The sequence below is a fragment of the Apus apus genome, chromosome 1, assembly GCF_020740795.1.
Source record: "Apus apus isolate bApuApu2 chromosome 1, bApuApu2.pri.cur, whole genome shotgun sequence".
NCBI classification, from domain to species: Eukaryota; Metazoa; Chordata; class Aves; order Apodiformes; family Apodidae; genus Apus; species Apus apus.
The window spans coordinates 11,591,096-11,617,954 of record NC_067282.1 but is presented as its reverse complement, the minus strand read 5'-3'; the positions used below and the strand labels follow the sequence as shown (position 1 = coordinate 11,617,954).

The 26,859-nt window shown below is 40.5% G+C and overlaps 1 protein-coding gene across 1 annotated transcript in view; it reads left to right on the top strand.

Annotated features, from left to right (window-relative positions):
* Window positions 1–26,859, top strand: part of SESN3 (sestrin 3) — a 45,033-nt gene that overhangs the window by 4,971 nt on the left and 13,203 nt on the right. Inside the window, exons 2-6 of the mRNA XM_051639757.1 lie at window positions 19,442–19,507; window positions 22,417–22,614; window positions 23,364–23,546; window positions 23,932–24,168; window positions 25,711–25,858. Coding sequence (XP_051495717.1) covers window positions 19,442–19,507; window positions 22,417–22,614; window positions 23,364–23,546; window positions 23,932–24,168; window positions 25,711–25,858 — 832 coding nt within the window. The remainder of the gene's footprint in view (window positions 1–19,441; window positions 19,508–22,416; window positions 22,615–23,363; window positions 23,547–23,931; window positions 24,169–25,710; window positions 25,859–26,859) is intronic.

Below are 26,859 nucleotides of genomic sequence, written 5' to 3'. Positions count from 1 at the left end.
ACCTGCAGCCTAATGTCACCCTACAGGGCAGTGTCACTGGGGAGAAACGAAGCCAGGAATGAAGGACCCTAATTAAAAAAAGGCAGAGGTGACCTGGTTGGGTGCTGGGACAAATGGAGTATTGATTTTGCAGAAAGGAAAAAAAAAAGAGGGTTTTCTTTTTTAATCCAGCAGAAGCAAAGGCTAAGGGGGGATATGATCTGTGTCTATAAGTATATATGCGATGGTAAGAGCCTGTGGGGAGAAATTAGCTCAAAAGCAGATGGATGTAAAATGGGCATAAATTCATTTAGGCTGGAAAGTGAAAGTATCCAGAGGTGTACGGTTCTGGAAGAACTTGTTCTAGGTCTGGTGCTGTCAAAAAAAGCACCTACTTTTAAGACAGAAAAATGTGTGGACGTCATTAAATGGTGCAGTGCTTACAATAGCACTTGCCTAGACACAAGGAGCTGAGGTCATATCCAAAAAAAAAGAAGAGGAAGACATTTATGACACTTTCATTCACTTTTCACTTTTTTGTTCTGTGTGGGTGAGGAAGAAGTAGCCCAAAAGTGAACCAAAAATAGTCTAATGTCAGGTCTCATAAGCCTGTGTAAGCTAAAATAATGTCACCATGAGTCATGAAGGTGCATGGAGATGATGTTACCTGTTCTGTAGAAATCAGGAGGCCTTTGAAGGACGTCTCGACTATTTTGAGGAAAGTCAACCTTGCTCAGTCTCTAATGCACGCAAGAGAATGGAAGATGCTGTGCCAGGTTTTCCACAATGCTGCATCTTTGTTGTTAAATTGTTGTAGTGTAGTTGGCTTTGGAAATCTGATGAAAAAAACTTACCTGTCGCAGAGAATCTTATTTTAAAAAATCAAATTACGTCTTCCATAGTTTGACCATACTTAATAATAGTCTCATCATGCTGTAGTTGTCTTAATTCATCGTTGTCTAGATGGCTTTAAATCTCTGATGTGCTTCTTTTCTAAAGGAGTTCTCAGAGGGATTTGCAAACTAGGATGAAAACCTAGCTCTGTTTTTATCGGCTCTAATTTTAGCAGCTTTCTGTTTTCTAAAACATGGTGTCTGCCTTTGGTGTTTGTCTTCCAGTCCCCTGGAGCACCGCTGTGGTGAAACCAGCTTGGGTCACTGCTCCACTAATCCTGCATGCACAGCTAGCAGGAGAAGATGGGTCTTTGAATGTCCAGAATGGAAAGCTATAAACCAAGAGCAACAACCAGCCCTTTAGAGAAATTCACATTGTCTGAAACAGGCCCCCTTACCCCCGTCCTTTGTTCTTAGTTTTTCTAGAAAGATTTGGTAAAAAAAAAAAGCTTAAAGAACAGGATTCTTTCCTGTGAAATAAATGCAGTGAAAATCCAAAGATAACTGTGGTTTCTTCTCCTTCCCCATCCTCATGAATCTTGCAGTAATTTGTATCTTTTCAGAGTCTGACCTTGAAAATACTTGTTCTCCCACCCCCCTGTGTAATTCTTGGGTTCATTGCCTAGAATTGGAGAGCTCTATTGCTCTTTGCACGTGTTTGCTGTTCCTGAGGGTTCCTGGGTTCTTCTACTTTTACCTTAAAAGCTAGTGTACAGATTTTTCCCTTGTACCTTTCTAGTCTTATGTGCTGAAAATTAAAAGGCAGAACTATTAAATTTTCATTAGACCTGTAATGAGAGTGGCATGAGTGAAATGAACCTCTAGTGAACGACGCGGTTTCACAAAGAAAAGACTAAAGAAGTGGCCTTGTAGGAGCCATGCTCATTTAGAATGTTTTTTTTTAAAAAAAACAATCAAACAAAAAAAACAACAAAAGCAAAAACACAGTCTTCCCTGAATTATAGGGAGTGAGTGGAGGCAGGAAAAGAAAGTAAGTGGAGATGAGGATTTTCTTCAAAAGAAACTTTGAGGTTTTGTGTTGGGAGTGGGTTAGCCAAGCGTGGAGGTTGTCCTCTATTAAGACTTACCACTGCTGGTAGGAGTGGTGCATCGCATTAGCCAAAGCACAGACTGTGGTTTGGAGATGTGGACCCTGTGAGCATTTGCTTTAAATTTATGCGTATTAGTTAATTAGTGCTTCAAATTTCACATCTCTTTAAATAGTGGCGTTTTGAAATCTGAAAAAAATAAAATGGTTCGTTGAGCATCCTTGGTTTGTCCTTTCTCCCAGATTGGTGAGGGAGCTGTTAATACTCATTTGGTTCTTTACTTGAACTTTTTTTTTTGTTCTGGCTAGGGAGATTTGAGCGAGAGAAGATAATGGTATAATTCTCCCCTGGCTTTGTGTAGCTAAGGGAGTTGGTCTGGAGATTTTATTATCAGATTTCCATTTCCGGGGCTGGAGAATAAGAGGGGATCACAAGCATAGTTTGCTTGGCCAGGCTGAATATTGGCTTTTGTCTAAGTGGGTCAGGATAGAGTGGGGGGAAAAGGGGCATTTTTAGTAGAAAAGAAATTCAGATAGTCAGGAGGGAGACCTCAGTTAATGAGAAATTGCACATCATCAGCTTTGGAAAAACCTGTATGGAAATAATGTATGCTGTTTAATTTCTCTGTTCTTTGCAGGTGTTCCTGTTCATATGCAGAGGTCCTTCCCAATGTTGTCTCTGCAGCCCAGCCTGGTAGTCTGTGTGCTTAAAGTAGAAGCTATAGGGAGCATAATGCAGATGACTCAAATACCTTGTGACATTCCATTATGGGGAGGTAGGGATATTCTCCACAAACAATTTTTCTCTGACTGTTTATCAGTCAGTCCTTTTAATGTGTTAGGGATAGTTCAGGAAATTTCATGGGTTTCTCACTGTGCCACCCTGGACAAACTAATGTTATTGATAATAGAGGAAGCCATAATCAAGTGGTATGAATTTTAATGTCTCTCTTAACCACTCGTTTCAGATTTTTATTATAGGATGCTTCTTGCATATGAGACTTTGGACAACTATCAGTTGGGACAAAATGCATGTGTAGATGATAGTAAATATTACATGTTTAGGACACTGAGAAATTATTTTGTTCTTTATATAGATTGTATCAACCATTTATTTAAGTGATTTATTCAAATCTCTTCATTCTCACATGTTATTTAAATTGAAATTAAGATGTTTTGAAGCACAGGCTTTTTTCTTTCAAGGTTTAGTGCTTGTGACAATCAGTGACTGAAGCTAAGGAAGGGCTGAACAGGGTGTGAGGGTGCTCAGGGAAAAGGACAGAATATGATGCATTTAATCTAGAAAGACGTCTTGCATATTTCTTGAATGTCCCTGATGACCTGAATTAGAACAAGATAAATAAACAGATACAACCTCCTGGTTAAAAAACTTTTTTTTTTTTTTCCTTGTTAATGAACCTCTTGTATTTCTCTCATGGTAATCAGCTTGTTTTGTCAGACCAACAATGGATTTCTAATCAGCACCCAACCTAGTCAACTTGGTAACAGTGGAAGTCTACCTGCAGTCTCCTTCCTCAGGGAATCAGGTGGGAAGAAATAAAAATGGGGGGGATAGGAAGTATTCCTGGATTTATGTGTTGTGAACAGGCTGGAACTGAAGTGATATGCCTGCATCACACAGGAAGTAAGTTCCTCATGGACTCGCACCATATTGTGTGGTCAGTGTGTGGGCCATCCTTTGGGTTGTGGCTTAAGTCTTCCAATATACACAGATGTTAGGTTAACATGTCTAAAAGACAGGAGAAATCACATTCTTGAGAATTATGTGGAACCATAAGTCAGTATTAACTATTATGTCAGTATTAACTAGCATTAACCAAGGCATTTGGAAGAAAAGTAAAAGGTGACTTCAAAATCAAATATCCAACTATTACGAATGAGCAATAAACTCATAAATATAACCAGTGTGTCTCAGGTGCTGCACTTTGAAATAAAAATGCATATTTGTGTATCTTGTTTTAAAGTGTATTCAATTTCAGCTTAGTTTTGACATGAAACTAGAGAGAATAGTAAATTCTTTTAGAGTCAATTGATACTTTAAAGCATCAATTAAATTCTTCCTTAGACGGGAGGAATAGTTGCAAGGATGATTCCTCACTTAACATTTTCACACAGAAATAAACATTAAATATGACTTGGAGATTATTTGGAAATGAAGATTTTGTGCTTCTGAGCAATTCCACATAACCAAAGTAAAAGAGAGTTATATGGATGGTAGTGAGGAAGTACTAGCTGTCTTGGTGTAAGCCATTCTTAGAGCAGTACGGAGCTGCTAACTCAAAATTGTCTTTTATCTGTCTCTGGGCTGTTTATTAATGCATTTGATTTGCTCTGGCTGATACCAGCAATTGAAAGCCAGCATATGTTTGCTCCTCTGTATGAATTGTGCAGTTAAGAACTATTTAATAAGACAGGATCTTAACAGCGTTGAACCTAAATAAATATCATGTGCTTGTAAATATGTTTAATATCTCCTGTATTAGCATGTGGTGAAGGGAATGTATTTACTTTATTGGCTAAAGGCATCTGGAGGGGTTTTGGCCATATGGTTCTAAATCTGTTTTAATGTATTTATCCCTATTAACTAAAAAATAAAAAATATTCCCTCTGAGTTGATTGACATTCTTCTCAGTAAAGCACCCTCATTGCTGATTAGAGGTGTGGAAATAGTAATTTGTTCTAGCATTTAGAAATTTGATTAGACCTCTAATGAAATGGAGTGCCTACATGCTGTCTAAATATTCTACCTGACACCAGTTGGATCTCATCCAGCATGGAAGAACACTTGAAATGTTGCTTTATAACAATATGTTTTGTGACTTGAAATCAACTGTGCTGCCTGCATGCTAATACCCCCCTGGCTGTTCAGCAGGCAGAGTGAACCCCAACCCTCCCAGGAAATCAGCATCAGGATTTGATTTTTCTGCTGCTCACTCGTTGCCTCACTGCAATAACTAGCATAGAGGTAGAAAATTAAGGCAACTGTTGATGTGGAAGCAGCCATGCTACTAACTCCACAAGCTGGGCCCGAGAGCTACTGTGCACACACATGGAGTGTACAAGGGGTAGAAGCTGTTAAGGTTCACAAGCTGCCACTGTTCATGTGTACTAATAAGTTGATAACAGCACACTCTAAACAAAAATTCAAAGTTAAAGCACCATATTTATCTTCCCATTATGATCTGTCTTGTTCTATTCTTTCCAAAGGCTGATTGAAACCCCAAAGGCTGATTGTTTTAAGTTCTCTTTAACTCAATCGGAGCAGTTTTTGCTCAAAAATACTACTGCTAGAAAACTGAATCAGGACTCTGCGTTAGCATCCTGTGGTGGAAGCTTCCCATCCCTAGTGATAGGAAAGCATTACAACACTTCGGGTGTATGACACTCATTAATCAGCAGTTCATTTAACTGGTTAGCTTCACCTTCTGAAATACAGACAATAACTGCTAATGCCTCTAAACTAGAATCAGATACAGCCTTTTTGTCTTCTTGCAGGTTTTTAGATTCTGTTTCTCCACCATATTTAATATTTTTACATTATATAGTCTCCACATTTAAACAAATACGGTGGAAGTGTTGAACCAGAAGAACTCCAGCTACTTTATACTGTATTAATGCTTCAGGAGACTTTTTTTCATCTCCTGTTCCTTCCAGAAAACTCAAACAAACTGTTCAGGTACATTAGTAGTTTAAGTTTTGTGTTACTGGGGGAAGATTGGATGAGGCAGTAACATCAGGAGTCATGCAGGTAGAACCTGCTTTGCGATAAGTGACTGCTTGTATTCCAGCAATTTAAAACTTGTCTCGCTCCAGCACTGGTGCTTCACAAGTAGTTAGAAGAAAAGGCGTGTTGGTTGAAAAGGTCAGCTGTAGCGTAATTCAAGGTTGAAGGAGCCTGCAGCTGGTGGTGTAGTTCTGCAGGGCAGATGGAGCTTGGTTCTTGTTACACCTGAGGAAAGAGAGCAGCCAGCACCAAGGGAGGGTGTGCTGTAGCTGTCTTAGACGTGGCTTAGAAAAGCAAAATGGGAATGGAGGTAGAAGGAAGGTCTCCCTCTATAGCCGTGCTCTTCAGGTCATTAATGCAGAAAGGTATTAGATAAAGTTGTAGTTACTTGACCTATTTATCCAACAGAAACTTGCAGTACAAGCAAAAGCGGTTTGACTATCCAGAGCTGTTTTTGTTTTGTATGGGACACTCCTTTGGTTCAAGCTGTGCCTCGTGAATACTTACAGGCACCATTCAGCCATCCAACGTGAGTAATTTGTCTTGTTTGAGAAGGCAGGTCTATGGCGTTGGTTCTTGTTTCCCAGAGAAGCTGGAATACCTGTTGCATGGTCTAACTTCTGTCTGTACAAAGCTAAGCTGGGTGCAAGTGAATGTGTCTCTTAAGAGCTGGGATTACTCTGATGCAAAGATCTCAGTTTGGGTTTGGTGACTTCATCCAGAAAAGGGTCAAGTAGACTGGAATGCAATGGAGGGTCTCATTAGACACTGCATGTTAATCACTCTTCTGTAGCTACAGAATTTTTTATTTGGGCAGGGTTTAAGAGGGTTTATTAATTCTGTAGTAGTTTCTGGTAATACTTTTGTAGAATCATTAAGTAAAATGTAGCCACAAGTCCTCTTAGTTTAAGTGTAGGCAGTAATCTGAGGAGACAGTGCCTGTCAACTGTAAGTTTGGAGGCTAATCTGAAGTTCTGCTACTGCTCGCCTGAATGGCTGAAGAGAACAGGAATAGCTGATCTGTTTCTGGTCAATACCCTGTATTTACATGCAATAAATCTTCTGTAACAGTTATGAGTCTTCATTTTTTAAAATGAACTCTGTCAGGAAAATGCATTTGTACCATAGGTCTTTACTGCCACCAGCACAGCCATGTTAAGTCAGTGTGTTTTGGAAGTTGTAGCTCAGTAATGACTCACTTGAGTAAGATGTAGCTTAAGATGCATAATTTTCTTTAATAAAAGAGAGAAGAAGAAAGAGGAAGAAGCTGCCTGACTACAAGTGCTGTTATGGTTGTTCCATCAAGTCAGTGGCTTTTGAATGTGCTTCCAAGATGAAGCTTTTCCTCTGTCGGTCCCTTGCCCAAACCTCTCCCAGTCTAATCAAATGTAAACCACTTAGCATGCTGGCTCCTTGCTCATTGTAAAACAGTCTCCAGCCTTTGCAAACAAGACTCATTGGAGAAATAATTTTCTCTAATTGATGACTATTTTTGGATTCCCTATCAGGGGAAGAATCAAAAGGGATCACCCATGGTTTTCCATCTGTGACCCTAGCACCTATGTCTCTGAACTTCTTTCAAGGAGACTGTGTAAGAAAACTTACTTCAGTAAACTCAGAGGCATGGTGTAGGTACCACTTCCTCCTGAAAAATGCTTACAAGTCAGCTAATCAAAAAAGGCTTAAACCTCTGGCTTACAGAGCAAGGCACTTGCTGTTGGAAATTGTACCTTTAGGCTAGAGTTAAAGCATGTTAGTCAGGGAGATTTTATTTTTCGTCTGGCAAGTTCTTTCTATTTTGAGTCATCAACCAAAGAAGATGGAAAAAAATGTGGTTCTCTTAAAGCAGGAGGACGTTGCTGCTTTTGGACATCCAGAGGGGCTATCCCTTTCTAGGCAGAGCTGTGAGAATAGCATCAGCCTTCCTTATGTTATCTGAACTGTAACAAATATGTTCAGTGGTCATCAATTGGATATGAGCATTCATCTGAGAAACTTGTGCCAGGGGGCTTCTCATTTTTTAAAAAGCTTTTTAATGGATTAACTTTTTAAAGTTTAAGGAACTTTGGCCACAAGTTCTGTTTGCCATAAACTAGAAACCTTATGTCAGCCTCATGTTTTAATATTTTATGTCAGTTTAAATTTTTATGTGAGCAGCTTAGCTAAAGTTTGTCTTGGTGAGGTAACATAGCCAATGTTTGCTTATATTCTTCCAGGTAGATACCATCGACCTAAACAAAAATTATCTGCCCATCAAGTGAGCAGGGAGAATATATATTTGTATTGTTGTAATGTTTTAACTCTTCAGGATTTTTTTTCTTCACCTTTTTCAGATCTAGATAGATGCAACTTCTGATGATGCACATTCAAAAACGGTGAAAAAATAACATATGCTTCCTAGAAACAGTGTTAGTAAATAATTGAAATGTAGTGAACTCAAGATTATGAAGTAAATTATAAGATATCTCCTGTGTTGAACAGTGTAGGAATGTGCTCACCCAGGCACCAAGGAGCTCCATAATGTGAGCTGCATCTTTTAGACTGGATTAACACAGTGCTTGTTTCTACAACAGTCCAATTTAGCTAAAATGTTTCCTAGTTTGGGTCATGCCAATTCCTATCTCTGTTAGAAAACAGGTTTTATTTTAGGTAGCATTTATAGTTTGAACCAGTCTGCTGCAGATATATAATGTGACAGCATTAGCAAGTTCATCATGTTACTCCCTCAGCACTGTCTCCCACTATCCAAGTATTTGCAATTTGAAAACTTAGGAGCTGGAGGTGGTTTCTCCGTATTTAATAACTGTTCTTGAATTTCTCTTTCATGAGCTTGAACAATTCACTTCTAACACACACCAACGTCATGTGTCTACAGCATCTTACAGCAAGGATTTCCACAGCTTGGTTGCACATTGTGGACAAGATTTAGGTACCTCTGCTTGAGCTGTGACCTGCTGGTTGTTCCTAATCCTTTTATTGGAGGTGGTAAAAGCACACTGTGCATGGACTGTGACAGCCAGAAGGCAGTCAATTAAAATACCGTGACATGCTTATGACAGCAAGCTCAGTGGTTCAGAGTTGCTTTCCAAGGCTCAAGCTACTGTATTTCACAGTTCTAAGTGAAAAAGATGGCAGAGAGGTACCTGGGAGGGCTCCAGTGCTGAGCTGAGCACATTTCCCTCTTCTATCTGGGTGAGAGGATTTTTTTTCTGATTTTTGGCAAGTTACTTCCATGACTCTTAAGGTAGTCCCTGCACACATATTTCAAATAACTGCTACGATCATCTTGTGCATAAGATGTGTGGGAAAAGCAGTTTGAAAGCCCATGCTTCTGCCATCTGCCTGACTTCCTTGTGTCTCAGAATAGAATTTGGTTTTATATAGTACCTGGGAAGTGAAAGGTGCTTGGGAGCATGTTTCTGTAGCAGCATATTCTGGGACATTAGTTATTTGCTCAGTAGTAGTTTTGATTGAACTGAAAACACCATAAGGACATAGACTTACTAAGAGGGACTGTTGGCAGGGACACATGGTGAGTTTATTTCTGGAGTTTGGGGCTTCTGTAATTTTATGTTTTCCTTGAGATGCAGCAAAGAAGCACCTGTGTTTTGCTCCAGGTAATGGAATGCTCCTGTGCAGTGGGTGTACTGCTCTTCTGTTAAAATTCCAGCTTTTCACTTAAACATCCTGATTCTATGGTTTTCACCAGTTGGGTGATCAGGGGAGCAGGCAGAGCACATCGCAGCTACAAGAAGCAGCAGCTGTAACCAAGCAGTGCTGCTGCATGGTGAAATATTTGGTGAAATGTAGCAGAAGGGCCTGGGAAGCAGGACTGTATGGTGAGAAAACTCATAGCTACAGGTTCAACAGGTTTTCTCATTGGGAAGATCCTCAGCCTTTGCCTTCTTAACTTAAACTCTATGGTGGATTTCTACACTTTGCTAGTAAAGATTTTTCAGTGTTTGGTAGTTAGTGAACATGGAGTATTTGACAATAGTCACAAACATTGCTTGACTAACACTTCAATGAGGTAAATGCCTGTGTGGCCAGGACACTCGTGCAGCCCTGTTCCTTTGGATACCCAATCATACAAGCAGTTGAAGCTGGGAAGGAAACAATTTCAGTGAGCTGGTGCAGAGGACAGAGCCCAGCTTCCTCCCTGCAACTGTGGGAAGATTGAGATCCTAATTGGAAGAGGCTATTGTTATTATTTTTTCTATTAAAGTGCAAAGGTAGAACTCCGTACTTAGCATAAGGATTAGGATTATCATTCAGTCGGAACTGTCTAGCTTCATCATTTCCACTGAAAACTCAGCAGTGGCTGAAATAGTATTTGCCTGGTTTCAATCAGGTTGTGCAGGTGAGCTACATGCATCTACCTGATTCAGGAGCTATTAGCCATGGACTTCTTTAAAGCTATCTTTCAATATACCTAGAAGAGCCGCAGTTATGCCTGCACTGCAGTCACTAGCACAACCTGAAGAATCTTATCCTTGGTAAAAATCTAAATTATAATGTTTTAAAGCAAACTGCACCTCAAGTGTGTACCTCTGTGCTCTTTGTCATAATGAGCGTGATGGCAGTGCCAAGGAGGAGAGGTGAAAGAATGCAGCCTTGATGCCAGTCCCTGGATAGCCAATTCTCCCAGTCTGCTTTTATAGTAACCTGCAGTTAAGTGCATCTTCCTTCCTATAAACCCTTGGTTTGCGTGATCCCTGCTGGAATAGTGTAAAACTTGTGAATATTGCAGCATAGAATCATAGAATGCCAGGTTGGAAGGGACCACAAGGATCATCTGGTCCATCCTTTCTAGGTAATACTGTAGTTTATATGAGATGGCTCAGCACCCTGTCAAGCTGAGACTTAAAACTGTGCAAAGTGGGGGAAATGATTGTCCTCGTGGTGAAAAATTTACTTCTAGTGTCCAACTGGAGCGACTTGTGCCCATTACTCCTTGTCTTTTCCATGTGACTCCTTGTAAATAGGGAGTCTCCTTTGTCTTGGTAGCCACCCTGTAAGTACTGGAACAAGGGAATCAATAAAAGTGTTTCTTTGAAATACATTGTTGCAGTATGCTGCTGTGTACTGCTCTTATACTAATCTCATGTTTCAAACATCTACTATCTTTGAAATAGTTAAAAACAAAAATAAAACAAAAAACACAAAAAACCCCACAAAACCAAATAAAACCTAGGCCACTTTCTTCACAGTAGAAGGATGTCATTATGCATTTACAGTATGGATGAATACCATTCAATTTCACTTGCTTACAAGGCATGTATTTTCAGACAATACTTCTATTAAAAATTTGGTAGGCTGTTCTTGGGAGGCAGTTCTGCCAGAGATACATAGCAGATTTACATAACCCTAGAGGTCTTTTTCTCTTTTTTTTTTTTTTTTCTTTTTAAATCCATCAGTTATGCCTCTCCAGTTGGCAGTATGCCCAATAAATCAAATGTGTGTGCGTTTATGACTTGAAGTATTTAACCATTCAATTACTGCATTGTAAGGAGGCTGTGCTATCAGTAGGTAATTTAGGTATTAATTCAGGCCTGTCAAAGCAGCTGCTGTTTTATCTGTACTTTCCATCAAACATTTGTTCTACCTGTTGACAGTGGTTTGCTCTGTGGACCAAATGGGGAAGTCAATACGGTGTCTCTCTGGGAAGGCAGAGACCACAAGCGTGAGCACGGCTGCTGAGGTACCTGCAGGGAGCGTGCAGCCTCCCAGGCTGGTGGGACCCTCCTCCCCCTCTGTTCTGCCTAGGTGTGGCTGCATCTGGAATATTGTGTCCAGTTCTGGGCCCCTCAGTTCAAGAAGGACAGGGAACTGCTTGAAAGAGTCCAGGGCAGAGCCACAAAGATGATTAAGGGAGTGGAACATCTCCCTTGTGAGGAAAGGCTGAGGGAGCTGGGTCTCTTTAGCTTGGAGAAGAGGAGACTGAGGGGTGACCTCATCAATGTCTACAGATATGTTAAGGGTGAGTGTCAGGAGGACGGAGCCAGGCTCTTCTCAGTGATGTCCAGTGATAGGACAAGGGGCAATGGGTGCAAACTGGAACACAGGAGGTTCCATGTAAACATGAGAAAAAACTTCTTTCCTGTGAGAGTGACAGAGCCCTGGGACAGGCTGCCCAGAGAGGTTGTGGAGTCTCCTTCGCTGGAGACATTCAAACCCTGCCTGGACATGTTCCTGTGTGATGTGCTCTGGGTGATCCTGCTCTGGCAGGGGGGTTGGACTGGATGATCTTTCGAGGTCCCTTCCAACCCCTAAGATTCTGTGATTCTGTGACCCCGTGGCAGATCAAAGCCAGGCCAGGGTAGATGGGCTGTGCTCAGGCAGGATGAGGCAGCCCCTGCATGGGAGAGGGTGGATTAAAGGATACGCCGTGCTGCTTCAGAGCCTCTTCCTTAGCAAGCAGTAGTGCTGTCCTGGCCAATGGTGAAGCAGATTAACTCGATGCGATTTTGCCAATTTAGTGGCTAACAGCTATGTTCCCCAAACAAGATAAAGTTGGTCTGTCTCAGTATGTCAGACTTGGACTAAATCTGAAGGTGGATGTGGGCCAAGGTGAAGATAAAACAAGTCCCAGCTTAAACCACTGAAGTTTTCCACTTTTGCCCTTGGTATCTGATGCTGCTTAAACACAGAAAATGCATTTCTGCCGTGCTTGTAGGATTTTGAGTCATCTTGATTATCACAGGATCTTCTGTCGTGGGGGCATTTCTTGGGGAGCATGCAAACTTCAGTGTTACTGTTGTGTGCATGGGGAGGGAAGGAGATGAGGTTCTCCATGGACTGATAAGAAGGTAGTTTTGTTTCTCTTTTTTCCTTTTTTTTTTCCTTCATGTTTTTTGAAGCCTGAAGTAGACAGAAGACCGTTTGTTGTCTGCTGGTATTGTGTCCTGCCTAGCTTCAGACCATTATGTTTGACCTGGTTTACCATGGATTTCTCTCAGTCTATGGAGGAAAACCAAGCCTTTCCATGGAACTGTTGATCTCATCCTGAATTAGACATCACCTTTCTTTCTCAGTTGTAACCAGAATCCAGCTGGATAACTGGTTCAGGTGTTTGTGTTTGGTCAGCTGAGATTCATCTTCAGTAATCCAGTAAAGATTTGGGCATGGATAAGAACTCAGATTTTGAGGTTTGGCTTAAATTAGAAGTTAAGCTCTTAGCAACACAGAGGAAGAAGTGGCAGTTTGTCTCTTTTCCTTTTCATGTTTTAATAATCAATGTTCAGGTTTGACTGCTGGCATCTCCAGTGGAGCAGATCTTCCCATGAAGATCTTTCAATTTTTCCAGTCAGGACCTTCAGCCTTACTTTCTCAATTAGACGTACTCTGTACTTCATTTGCATCAAGATTAAGTCACGGGTGTGTCTTTTACTTGATATATTCAGGTCTGTTCCAACAAAAATGCAAAACATAGTTCAACTTGTTAAACATAGAAGTGTTCAGCGGGGTGCCTGTTGCTCTGACGTTTGACTTGCAGTCCTTGCTCTGTGCTCCTGGTTGCAGTTGAAGGTTGGTTGTGGTTAACAAGTGGAAATAACTTTGAAATTGTCTGTACAGCAGGGAGAGAGATGTGACAAAAGTAGGACTAAATGAGGATGTAGATATAGGCTTACTTTATGAAAAAAGGAGATAGCCTTTTCTGTCAGTAACTACGTGGTCACTTCTGAGTGTTTCTCCCTTGGGTTGAGTGTACCGGATACGTTTCAAAGATCGAGGAACCACTGTTGGATTTCTGCTGCCTTGCCATCTTGGGTTGGGTAGAAATTGCTGCCCTTTGGTTTCTAATTAGTTTGGATTGTGTTCTTTATGGCTGGTGGAGGGATGGGAACTTGGGATAGGCTTCCTTTTATTGTGTGAAATGCAAAAGGGCTGTAACCTGTTACCAAAGCTAAAACTGCCCATCAATTGTACTGCACTGGCTCTCTTCCCAGCTCCTTGCACCACTTCATCAGCTGTTGGGCACAGAGATGCCAAATTCTTGATGTTAAAAGTGACTGTTTAAAGTTCTTTAAATGCTGTTCCATAAAAAAGATTTCCTACTGTTTGACTTCCCCTGGTAGTTTGTATCTTTATCACTTAGTTTGCATTTTTGAAGTTGCACAGTCTTTTAAGAGGAGGAAGCCATTGCAAAATCACTTGAAATAACCTTAACAAATGACTGTAAGCTAGGACATTTACTGTGTGAACTCTTAACATTTTGGCATTGTTTGTTCTGAACATCTATTCCATTGCTTCTAGAGATACATCCTGAGTTTAATTATAGGAATGGGTCAGTTGTAAAGAAGAGTTCCGCACCGTCAGCAAATAAAATGTTGTGCACTGTTCATAGTATTCCTCTTCACATTTTCTCTGTTGTCTCATAGCTTTTCTTTCACTATAGAAGTCATTTTGAAAAATGAGACAGCAAAGTTTATCTCTCTAATGTGTATCCAAATTTTTGAAATTGCAACACAAACTGAATTTGAGATTAATTTCAGATATATTCTGAATCTATTAAGCTTCCAATTTTATTATATTAGATGCCATAAACAGTTTGGTTTTTTTCATTAAAAAATGATTCATCCATAAATGTTTGTCAGTAAATTTCAAAATTTCACAGCTGATTAATACAGTTTATTGGTCTTGTCAGTCAGAACCTCCCAGGAATACTGACATGTGAAGGCAAGTAAGCTCTTTCTACTTGCTTTTTCATTTAGTCAGCAAGATTATTTTAGCTTTACATATTTTATTAATCCCCTATATATTTATGAAAAATATTTAAAATTTCTACCTAAAATTAATTGGATGCATCCTAAACTTCTGCCACATTTCTAAACTGCTCTTCCTCTGACAAAATTAGGTGAATAAATTAAAATGCATCTTGACATATGTAGAAATAAAAAAAATCCCTCTCACATCCTAAGTAAGGGTTTGATTAATAAGATACAATTAGTGTTCAGATACATTTTATTTAAGTTTTTTCATGCTGTTTTCTGTCTTCAGCAGGGGTAGAATGAGCAGACAGTCCAGTATAGCTGTGAAATTGTGTTAGGCATTAATGAAGCCCAGAGCATTTGGCTGTGATCAGAGCTAATGGAGGTGAACCTTGCTCTGGGATCCAAGAACCAAGAGTGCAAATGTGTTCAGTAGGCAATAACAGGGGAAGGAGAAGCCAGTTTGTAGGCAGGGTTTTAACCAGCAGCAGCAAATAATACTGCCTGTGCTGTGTGAACTAACATACAAAGTGTGTGCCAGGCTGAAAACCAAATGTGGGCTCTGTAGCATCAAGTCCATGAAATTGAACTGGTGTATTTTGAAGAACTGTAAGATAGATGTGAGATTGGTACATTCAGTCCCAGACAGGGAGTCCTAAACCCAGTTCTCTAGTCCCACCCAGGTGTAACAATGACAGTCTCAAGTCAGATTACTGCCTCAGATAATAATGTGTGTTACAAAGAGTGAGACCACTGAATTTAAATAACAAAGGTCCTTAGAAATGTTAGATGGTAGCAAAATTGCTTGAAGATTATAAGAAAAAGTGTAATGAATGAGAAAGACATATGCATCACCTTTCCCCCAAAAAAAACACCAAACCTGCTTGTTTGGGAAAAAGAGTTTGTTCTTCAGGAAAAGCTAATGTTGGGATTTATATTGGAGCTAGTGCTGTTTATTATCCTGATGTCCTTACAGTGGTAGCACTTTCTGTTGGAACTGAGGCTCTGAGCTCCTTCGTGGGAGTTTCTTGGCCTCTTGCACTGATCCAAGAGTTCACAGAGACAGGAGTGGCAACATTGCCATGACTCGCAAAATTCCCTCTTGAGGTGCAAAATGTTACTTCCTGGTGATTTAATTTTTTTTTTCCAGTTGCAGCGTGACCACCTTGATGTTGAGTTCAGGATGAATTAGCTTGTATGAACCATGTGTGTGAGAAGTGCCCGTACACCCACATCTCTGCAACCACTTGCTTCTCACCTGTGCCTTCTGCGTCCATGGTTATTCAAAAGTCCTTCCTAAAGCAGCTGTTCCATCAGCCCCACCAGCTAGCAGCTCCATTCTCAAATAAAACAACTTCCTTTTAAGCTTGCTAAAAATAGTCATTTCTTTAAAGTCTGAGGACGCGGTGACTCGTGATAGCAAAGAGAAAGAAGAGTTATTTCTTTTGCTGTAGGCTTTGGGAAGAAAGCTGCTTTGCTGTCCCAGCACCAGCCAGGCTCATGCTTGTTCCCACTTGGGCATCACGGCTGTGTTGCCAGCCAAGTGGCTCTGGCATCCCTTCCTTTGCCACAGCAGCTCGGCAGCTATTTGAGATGCAGGTGCCATGTCCCAGTGCCCACAGTCTCTTGGCTCTGGGGGGAAGGTGCACAGTCACTGCCACAACTAAAAATAAACCCACAAGATGGCAGGTTGCAGCTTTTGGCTCTGGGGGGTTTGGGCAGAGCTCGCTGAAGGGTGAAGGTATTTTTATAGGCATGCACGGGGGAAATGGTTCCACTTCCTCACTGTTAAAATTCCCAATATTCAGCTCATGACACCGTTCCAAGTGCAGCTTAAGGAGAGAAAGCAAGTCACAGATAAAGCTTGTTGAAACCTGATTTTGCTTGAATTCCAGCAGCAGTTCTACCATGGTCTGCAGAGGTCTCATTCTGCTGTCTGACAACACAGCGTGCTGCTGCAAAACCTGCCTCTAGGCTGTGGCTTGCAGTGGCCTTTCTCCCAGTAACCTGCCTGGGGTCAATTTTCTCCTATCTTTGAAGCTTTTCATCATCTTCCATCCAAAAGAAGCACCCCCAGAAAGGTGCTAAATGGAATTGGTTGCACACCTTTTAAGATAACTTATTCACACTCCAGCAATGTGTTTCTGGAGGATCACGAAGCAGAAAATGGCTGGTGTATGAGCATAGAACATTTTAGTTGCTGAGCAACCTGTTTCTTGCTTCAGCCACTTAGCATAAGAATCCAATTTAAAATAAGATATTTAGGACCCCATCTGACTTAGCGATAGGTAACTTAACCTGCAAAGACTAGTTAGGCAGGAAATCAAACCCACTTTCTGGGGAAGCAAGATGATTTTCAACAACTTTCACTGCAGAGGGCCATATATCTACAATGTTACTTTCTAATTCCCATACATAGTTTTTCATATTTGGGTTCTTGGTTAGACCTTAAATCACTGCTCTAGATAAAGTGTGCCCAGAAGCAGTGGTTCTTATCTACAGCTCAACAAAGCCAACATTATCTTTCTTAGTGCTTGTAAACTTCCCATGTTTTTATTAATAGCATCCTGAGAACTTATGCAACCAGATGATGTTTGCTCCTTTTCTTCTGACAAGCTTGTTTTAACCAGTTTTAATAAAATAAAAGCTTTGATGTGAAGGCAAAATAATCTTTTGTATGCACTTCTAATATAGAAAAAACCCAGCTCCCTAAAGCATGTCATGGTTGGACTTGAATGATCATGTTCGGTGTTCTGGGTTTTTGTTCTGGTTTTGGTTGGTTTGTGTTTTTTCCAGGCTTGTGTTTTTTTCCAACAGCCACCCCTCGAAAGGAGCTGGAATTTTTCCTTTTTGTAGTATATTTAACACACTGCATTTTTCATATCTGACTATCTCCTTGGCTTTCTGTCATCATTCACAGCAATTAATTGGAGATACTTGCCTGTATTCGTCCAACCAGGTACCATTTCCTCCTTTCCTTCTCAGCAGTAGCTTATCTGTAGGGTCAAAGGAGTATTAGCAGTCATGTTGAATAGCAAAACAGGGAACAGAGCCCAGATTCAGCTAGAAGCAACGTGCATTTTTTTTTCCTTGGTCTAGCCTTGAGGATGAGATTTGCAGAGCCTAAAGAAGCAGGTTGTAGGTTAGAGAGCAAGGTGGAGGAGGCAGTGGTTCAGCTCTGGTTTAGACCTGTGCTTCCACCAGAGTGGACAGTTTGCAGCTATTCAGGTTGTCTCACTTGCACAAGCTGTTTCTTCCAGATTATTCAGCATGAAATGAAGGTTTTAAACTAAAGTCCAGATAGCCTTCATAAAACAAGTAAAATGCAATCTCTAGTAATTTTGGAAGGTGTTTCTTTTTTAAAATTATTTTTAAAATGCCAGAAAGGACTGGCTGCTACCAAGATTGTGTTTTTAAAGCTAGAAGACATCTTCCTGTGCCTGTGTAACTGTGTGAGGTTACATGTGCAGATACACAGTCTCTATACCCTTTCTTCTTATCCCAACTGAGTACATTTAATTCATAAGGAGTATTTTCTGGGATTTGGGGCTGTGACAACAGGCAGCGGTTGCAGCAAGTTGTCTCCTGGCTGCTGGGCTTCACACAGTAGATCGAGCTTATTTTTGCATCTTTTAGCAGCTAATTATTCCAAAGTCACAAATGTAATTGTTCCTGCGAGAGTTTGCTTTGGAACATCTTTCCCGAATAATCACTGCTGTTTTTTGCATGCTTTTTTGTAATTTAATTTAGAAAGGACAGGATGTTTTTAAGGAGAAGGACAATAGTTATACAGCTCCAGTGTCTTCATTTTCCTGTGTGGAAATTAGTAGCACACTCCTTCTGGGACTGGCACTGCTGTTTATGCACATGGTCATTAAGGTTAAGCTCTCCTGGTAGAGGTATTTAAGGGTAATTTGCTACGGAAAATCTTGGACTTTTATGTTAGGGGCACAAAATATTTTGTATGCAAATCCAATATGGCTGTTGATGGATAACTTATTAAGAGTCACCAGCTCTGTGGTGCAATCAGGGACTTGAGAAAGTGCGCAGCCATGGTTTCCAGATAGGTGGAATATGAGTATAAAGTGGAAAGAACACGAGAGCCAATGGCTTTGAATTACTGCAAAGAAAATTCGGGTTAGACATTAGGAAAAACTTTCTGAAGATTCAGAGAACTATATTAAATAAATGGAGAGACAGAGGAGCCTCCAGGAAGGTCTTTAAGAAAAGACTGGACCAACATTGATCAGAAATGATAGACACTGCTGGTCCTGCCCCTGCTGAGCCAGAGGATCAGGCAGCCTTCCCCAGGTTCCCTTCACCAGCCCTCTGGCTCTCAGTGGCCATGCTGTGAAAGCCTCTACAGTTTATCTCAGTTCAATTTCTTATCCTTAATAAATCAAAAAATCCTCTGGCTCTTGTTACAGTATCAGCCTGTTCAGTACTAAATATATCATGCTCAAAGGGTGTTTCATGACTTGTAGCTGAGGTTTATGCACCAAGGCTTGTTCTGTGTGTGGTGTTCTCCGGGCTTGGTGGCTGAGCAAGGCAGCTGCTTTGTCAAGTTTCTAGAACAAGTCTTTATTTGGGTCCTGCTGGTCTGTGTGGACTGTGCTTCCCATGCCAGTATGTGGCACACAAAGTGCTTATGCTTTTCTCAACACTGAAGAAAACATCTTCTTGCTTATAATTCCCCAAGTGAGGCTCTTTTCCCATCCCACTTTCTGAACTTGCATTCAATCCAGTAAATGGCTAATTTTAGCATCATGCCAAATGTTTTATTGTTGTTGTCTATGTATCTTCAAGCTGGTCTGTAAATCAAATGGGGTTAGATTTTTTGATTGTTTCTGTCTTTTTCCTTGCCAAAATTGATGCTGTTCATTCACACAAAGTACAGAGGATGCAAAGCAGATCTAACCAATGTGGTGTGATGGCTTCACCTCTTCAGTGAGCTGTAAAACACCCAGGATGCCTTGGGAAGAGAACTGAGTCAAGGCTTTGAAGGTGCTGTCTTTTGAGATAAAGTTGTTCCCAGTACTGACCAAATTATGTGACTGTTTTCCAGGAAAAAAGAGTGCAAGTATCCCCACCATTGACAAGAGGACCAAGTGCCTTTATACCAGAGAACGAAGTAAGTTGGCTTTTAGCTGGGTTGAGAAGGTGCTAGCTTTTAAAATGGAAATACTGAAGAATGGTTTTACAATCCTGCTTGCCCAGTGGTACCTGGATAGCTCCTTAGCAAGGAATGATTTCTCCAGAGCAGGCTCCAGTGGGTAAGAACCACCCTGCCCTTTCAGACAAGTGGTGCCATTTGACATCTTTTTGGTCGCCAGCATTTTCAGAAACAGACATGAGTGCCAGCTCTGCTCTTCTCCTGGGGGATCATCACTTACTACTCTTCATGCCAGGCCTAAGGGGAGGCCTATCTAGTGTTGCAGCAGTATGATTATGTAGGTCTCAGAGCAACATCTGACCTTCTGTTGGAGAGAACCTGGTAATATGAGTAACTCCTTAGACTGTAGCTGTTGCACTTGAGAGAGCAATAGCAAGTTAGAATCATATACTGGTTAGCATTGGAAGGGACCTTAAAGATCATGTAGTTCCAAACCTCCTGCCATGGGCAGGGACACCTCCCACTAGACCAGGTTGATCCAAGCCCCTCCAACCTGGCCTTGTATAATTCCAGGGAGGGGGCGTCCACAGCTTCCCTGGGAAACCTGTGCCAGCATCTTACCATCCTCACAATGAAGAATTTCTTCCTAATGTCTGACTTCTACCTTCTTCCAGTTTAAAACCATTATCCCTTGGCCTCTCACTAGAAGGCCTTGTAAACAGTCCCTCCCCAGCTTTCCTGTAGCCCCTTCAGGTACTGGAAGGCTGCTATAAAGTCTCCCCAGAGCTTTCTCTTCTCCAGGCTGAACAAACCCAACTCTCTCAGCCTGTCTTCATAGCAGAGGTGCTCCAGCCCTCGAGTCATCTTCATGGCCCCCCTCTGGACTTTCCCCAGCAGCTCCGTGTCCATCTTATGCTGGGGGCTCCAGAACTGGACACAACACTGAAGGTGGGGTGTCACAAGAGAAGAGCAGAGGGGGAGAATCACCTCCCTTGGCCTGCTGGCCATGCTTCTGATGCAGCTCAGGATGCAGTTGGCTTTCTGGGCTTCAAGCACACATTGATGGCTCATGTTGAGTTTCTCATCAACCAACTCCTCTAAGTCATTTTCCTCAGGACTGTTTTCAATCCATTTACCACCCAATCCATAATTGTGCTTGGGATTGTCCTGAACCAGGTGCAGGACCTTGAACTCAGCATGAGGCCACCTCTCAAGCCTGTCAAAGTCCCTCTGAATGGCCTCTTTTAATTGTGTACAACTTAATTGTGAATTTTCCTGTTAAGGGGCTGTCAGGCTTTACGATCAGAGTAAAAAAACACATTTGTGAATCCATGGATGGTAATAAATCAGGAGGAAGTACATGTACAGCATGAAAAGGATAGTAATATAGGCGGAGATAAATCTCAGAAGGAATAATACTCCATACTGCTAACGTAGCAACAGTGTAGTCCTACAGGATTATATTTCAATTTTGTCAACAGAATTTAGTCTTCATAACTTTCACTGTTTCCGGGAAAACTCTTGACAAGCTGGAGAAAGTTAGAAAGCTTACAGAGACACAAAAAGTATGATTTCCCCAAGAAACTACTAAATGAGACAGAGATCTCTTCAATACATGGGAGATACACTTGCTGAAGAGTAGGGGGACTCCTTGGAGTGGAGTGAAGGATATACCGCAGTGTGTTGAGATAATACAAACTCCAATGTGTGAGTAAAATTCTGACCATAAAAACATTCGTAAGGAAGATTAAAGAGGCATCATTTTAGGTACAAAACACGGAAAAGCTGTTATAGTGATGTTTTTACACATGTAAAAATAGTGGAGCTGCCTAACTGCATAGCTGCGTCTTCTCTTTCTTTCTGGGCCCACAAATTAGAACAGAGAAGAACATTAGTGTGTTGTTCATGTTTCTTTGTATGTAACATATATATATAAGATTTGATGGAAAAATATTGGAGACATGGTCCATTCATCAGCCCATCAGAAAGAAGAAAAACATATTTTAAGTAGAATCTTTCCACAAAAGCTTCATGCTTCCCGGTTTTAGGTGCTTTCTGTCTCCATATGCAGTAAGCCAGCTAAAATCGTTTCTCATTTCATGGTGGTTGCAATAGTAAGCTGGCTGGTTTAGTACTGTGAAGTTTCAGAATAAATACTAGGTATTCTAGCCTTGTGCTCATAACTTCAGTGGTGAACATGTTGAAAATGGCTGTTGGTGATAAACACTGAGTAATAGCACTAACACACTGTCAGGGCTTGCAGTGCAAGAGCTACTTAATGTTTTGCTGTTTCATTTCATCTCATGCCCAAGGTTTGGATTGGTTGGAATAATTAAAGAACATCTTTTGTTTAAAGAAAGCATTAAATTCCTATTCTAAATAATACTTGAATGTCATGGACAAATTAGCAGTTGATCTCCTCTTCAATTATACAATCACAGAGGGGTAGATTGCCAGGCTGTTTCTGTAATTTGGTTACATAACCCAGTTCCTTTCCATTAATTTTGAAATTGGTTTTAGGGCTGAAAGCTTGGGTGGTGTGTGTCTGTACAGGCTGACTTCCATAAAGACTTTCTATTTACCTCTTCCTTACTTCCAGCCCTCCATACAGATTTAACTTGAAGCATCTGTGAGTTTAGCCGTTCTGGAAAGATCTCCAGAAAAATGTTTTTTTGTTTTTGTAGAAACATTAAAATACTAGAGGTACAGTGTAAAGTGCTCTTCAGTTCTCAGTATATGAGTAGCATCTGTAAGTCTCTATTCTCATGTATGGAAGCATACAGATTTACAAATACACACCCAGATCTCCAGCTTTGCCTTTAAGTTTGGTGACAAGCAAACCTTTCATACTGCAATAAGTTTCTCTCTAGGGCTAACGCTGGCTAAAAATCTCTTTCTCTGATAAGTTTGTCCATCTTCTTTTTAAGGTTATGCAAGCAAATGGTTTGGATGAACGTACTAATCTTCTTGTGGAAGAGTACTCTACATCTGGTCGCCTGGACAACATCACGCAGGTCATGAGTATCCACACCCAGTACCTGGAGTCTTTCCTCCGCAGCCAGTTCTACATGTTGCGCATGGATGGGCCCCTTCCTTTGCCCTACAGGCACTACATTGCTATCATGGTTTGTAACAGCAGACTGTGTATTTTCTCCTGCAACCTTGACTTTTGTAGTTTAAAGAAAAAAAAGCAAGACTTCAGAAAGGGAAGGCTGGTGTGACATTTTGGCAGGGGGCAAGTTTTTGTAGTTGATTTACATCCGAATGAAGCCCTAGACAGAAGGTATCCCATGAGAAGGGAGAACTGGCAACATACATGTTTCACTGTTTCCCATAGTGATACACTTCTCATATGCCCACCAGAGTGAGGTTTTACAGGGAGCAGTTAAAACTGTAACTTTATGTTTGGATATTTAGTCATCAGTGCACAGCCATAGGATGAGATACAGTGGACTCAAGTCACAACAAATTCCAGGTGGACACCAAGAAAACATTTTTTAGTCTGAGGATGTTGAGACATTGCAACAGGGGCCAAGAGAAGCTGTGTGCTCTCCGAGGATGGAGTTCTTGTCTGGGCAACACTCCGAGCAAACAGATATAAGTCAGCCCTTCTGTGAGCAGGGTTTGGACAACTTCTCCTCTAGAGACCTCTTTCAACCTAAATTAGATTTTGCCATTCAGAGTAAAATGATCAAATATATTTTTATTGGAGAATCCTCCATGCTGTGTAGAAATGCATTGCAGTATAAAACATGGCCCTTTGGAGTTAAACTGTTTTTTTTTGTTTTGTGCTAGTAACCTGTCTTCCACCTACAGCAAAATCAGATTTCACACTAATGTTCTGCCCTTTTCCCTCTGTATTTAATTATTCCAGGCTGCAGCCAGACATCAGTGTTCCTACCTAATAAATATGCATGTTGATGAATTCTTGAAGACTGGTGGGATTGCAGAGTGGCTGAATGGTTTGGAATACATTCCCCAAAGACTGAAAAATCTGAACGAAATCAACAAACTCCTTGCACACCGGCCCTGGCTAATCACAAAAGAGCACATTCAGGTACCTGTCAAGTCATGCCCTGTAATAGCAGTAAATGTCCAGTACTAAGAACTGATAAGAACTACACAAGTGTTTGGTTAGGTTTCATTACCTTGAGTTTAAAAATATAGGAAAGTACTGAGCATCAAATAAGCCAGTAAATTCCTCTGAGTGACAAAGCCAGCAAGATTTACTTTCTAGGAATAGCATTAACTAAAATAATCCCAAAAGAAGAGGTAATATATTAAATGTCTCTTTTTTTTACACAGTGAGAGTCTGTGTGTAAGAGGAATATGGTATTATTGGAGGAAAGGAATTGATCCACTTTTAAAATACATAGTGTTTTCTAGAAAAGCTGGGGGCCAAAAGAAATTTCATATTTACACTTCTTTTATTCTCATTTCAGAAACTTGTCAAGACTGGGGAAAATAATTGGTCTCTTCCTGAACTGGTGCATGCTGTTGTCCTGTTGGCACATTATCATGCCTTGGCAAGTTTTGTATTTGGTAGTGGCATTAATCCAGAGAGAGATCCGGATACATCCAATGGAGTCAGACTTATAGCAGTCAACAACTTCTGTGTCTGTGATCTTGCCAATGACAACAACATAGAAAATGCATCCCTCACAAGTAGCAACTTTGGGGTTAGTGTCGCAAGAATTCTTTTGCTTGCCTCTGTTTTGCATTAGAAAACTTTCTTCCATTCTTTCCTGTTTAAATTTCAGGGTAGTTTGGAAGTTTTTGTCTACTTTACTGGAATGCTTGAGTCTGGTAACTCTTACGTTAGCTCTGGCAGCTTCCACTGTAATTTATTGAAAGCTGCATTGTAACAGCAGATGGTAGTCAGAGCAATGTGATTTTGATGGTTAATCTCACAACCCATTGGGCAAGACTAAAACCTTGCTTTCAGCTGAAAGCTTTAAGTCCCAGTTTCTTCAGCTAGTGTGCTGCTGACTGTAGGAATGTATCATCTGTGTTCCTGACATGTGGAATGAAAAAAGAAATAAGTAGAAAAAAAACGGAAGTAGTAATAATTTTGGCTTCAAGGCCTACAATCACAAAACAGGCCAATTCTGAAGCACCTCCATGTAGATGGGAGAAAAGTTATGAAATAAAATTACTGAATTCTTCGTGCTGGTGTTCCAGTCCTGAATCAAACAACAGAGAAATTTTATTACTAGTTTATTAACTGAAATGTGGAAAAAAAATTCTGAAAGTGGCTCTATAATGCTTTGAGGACATGTCCTTGAATTAGTACTGATTCATGAATTAGCCTCATCACCTTTGATGGAAGGTTTGGATTATGAGCAAAGCCACTAGATATATTTTTAAAACTCAGCAGTACAATGTGAACATGTGACCAATCAGTTCAAATGCTACATCTTAAATTTCTGGGTGGTAAGGTGTGCTAGGTTGAATCAGCAGGGTGTCTTGTCACCATTTGCAGAGGGCAAAGGGCTGCTCCTGACTCTCTGCTGCTTGCTAAGCAGTGAGTGGCCCACTAGAAAACACCTATAGCTACAGGCAGAAAAACAGAATCAAAAGGAAAAGATGGAAAATTAAAACCAAGCCATTTATCTTAAGAAAAATCTGAATGATAAGTACAGATCACAGAGCCCCAGACTTTGTTGTAGTTCTGGTAAAGAAGCCTGTTTGCCTCACAAAAGCAAGGGAAAGAGTCAACATAATAGCTATTTTGAACACATGTAATGAAAAAGAAAACACTGGTTTGCTGTCTCAGGTTGTGTTCCTACATTGCAGTGCTGCACTGTATCTCTTCAGAAACATATTTTGCAACACTAGCTGACAGAAAAAAGTTTCTTCATATTAAAAGTTGTTTTTTGATACGTGTAGGGCACACAGATGGCTTTTCCTGAGCTATAAACATTGTGAAATATATACTATAAGCAACTATTGTTTCCACGTCCAAACACCACCTCTTCTGCTGTTAATCCTGCTGCTGTAGATGACTGCAATAAGTTAGAATAACACTTCCCAGCTCTCTTCTTCAGGCTGTCTGAAAGCTGTTTGTCTACTTATGTATGTGACAAAGTGCATTCTGGCTGAAGTTTTTGTGTTTGTTGCTGCTATCTGTTGTTGAGAACGTTTGTTGTCAAGCATGAAATCTGAAGATGACACACATTGTCTATCTTCTAATTTTGCAGAATGTCATGGTGTTTTTGCAGATTGCAGATTCTTTAAGTGAGCTGGAGGCCTTAATGGAAAGGATGAAGAGGCTACAAGAAGATAAAGAGGACGAAGAAGCCTCTCAGGAAGAAATGGCAACTCGCTTTGAAAAGGAGAAGAAGGAGAGTCTGCTAGTAATTAGTGGAGGTATTTGTGCTTTTCCAGTTCCATTTTTCCTGTGCTTTGTAAGAACTGAACACTTGAGGCTCATTCAGTGACTACAGAATTTTTTTATTCTGGGTGTTGGTCTAAAGGAGGGTAGTAAGGGTGGTCCTATCACTTGCTTCATCTGCTTAGGATTTCTTGATTGATAAGTTACACCATCTTTTTTGCTACTTGAAATTCAGCTTTTGTATATTAAAAATAAAAGCCTGTAGTCTTGTTTCAAAAGTAGAGTGTAAATTTATCTTTCTTTAGGTCTTCAAATTCATTCATTCATGTAAATATTCAACAATATTTCACAGATTTAGGTTCTACAGTGCTTAGAACTTCAATGACACTCATAAGTAGCCTTCAGATATGATACTTAGTTCAGAAAATAGATTGGGATGAGACTCAACTGCTTTACCATTTATTGCCCACCTGGAAAGGACATTTCTAACTTGTTCTGAGTAATCTTACAGCTTCTGTTCTACTGCCTGTGTTGTGGTAGAGATTCTTAGTATTTTTTTAATTCTTAAATCATGTTCAAAATTCTGTGCTGAAAGCTTCTTTTCCAACACTCTTCATGTGCTCTGGAGACCTTAATCTCTATAAACCATACAATTAAATCTGTTTCTGATAGGCAGTAAAGTGGGTTTTTATTCCAAATAAAGTGTTTGAAGAAATAATACTATTAAGAATCAGATTCTACAACAATTTGCTCATAATAGAGACTACTTGATAGCTTGTTTCTTTTTAAGAAGCAACCCATTAAATGCTTCGCATTTTACTGACACTGTTTTTATGAATTTAGATCTCAGTAGCATCACACCAAACATGTTTGAAGGTACCTAAGTTTTTGTGCACTGAGTCCAAAAAGGAGGAAGAAAGTATTGTGGATCAGCCGAGAGATTGTTTTGTGGTTCTTTAGGAAGGTGCAAAATCTCTGAAAGAAGATAAATCCAGCAACGTCATGGCTGGATTTTAAGGAATGAACATTGTCCATT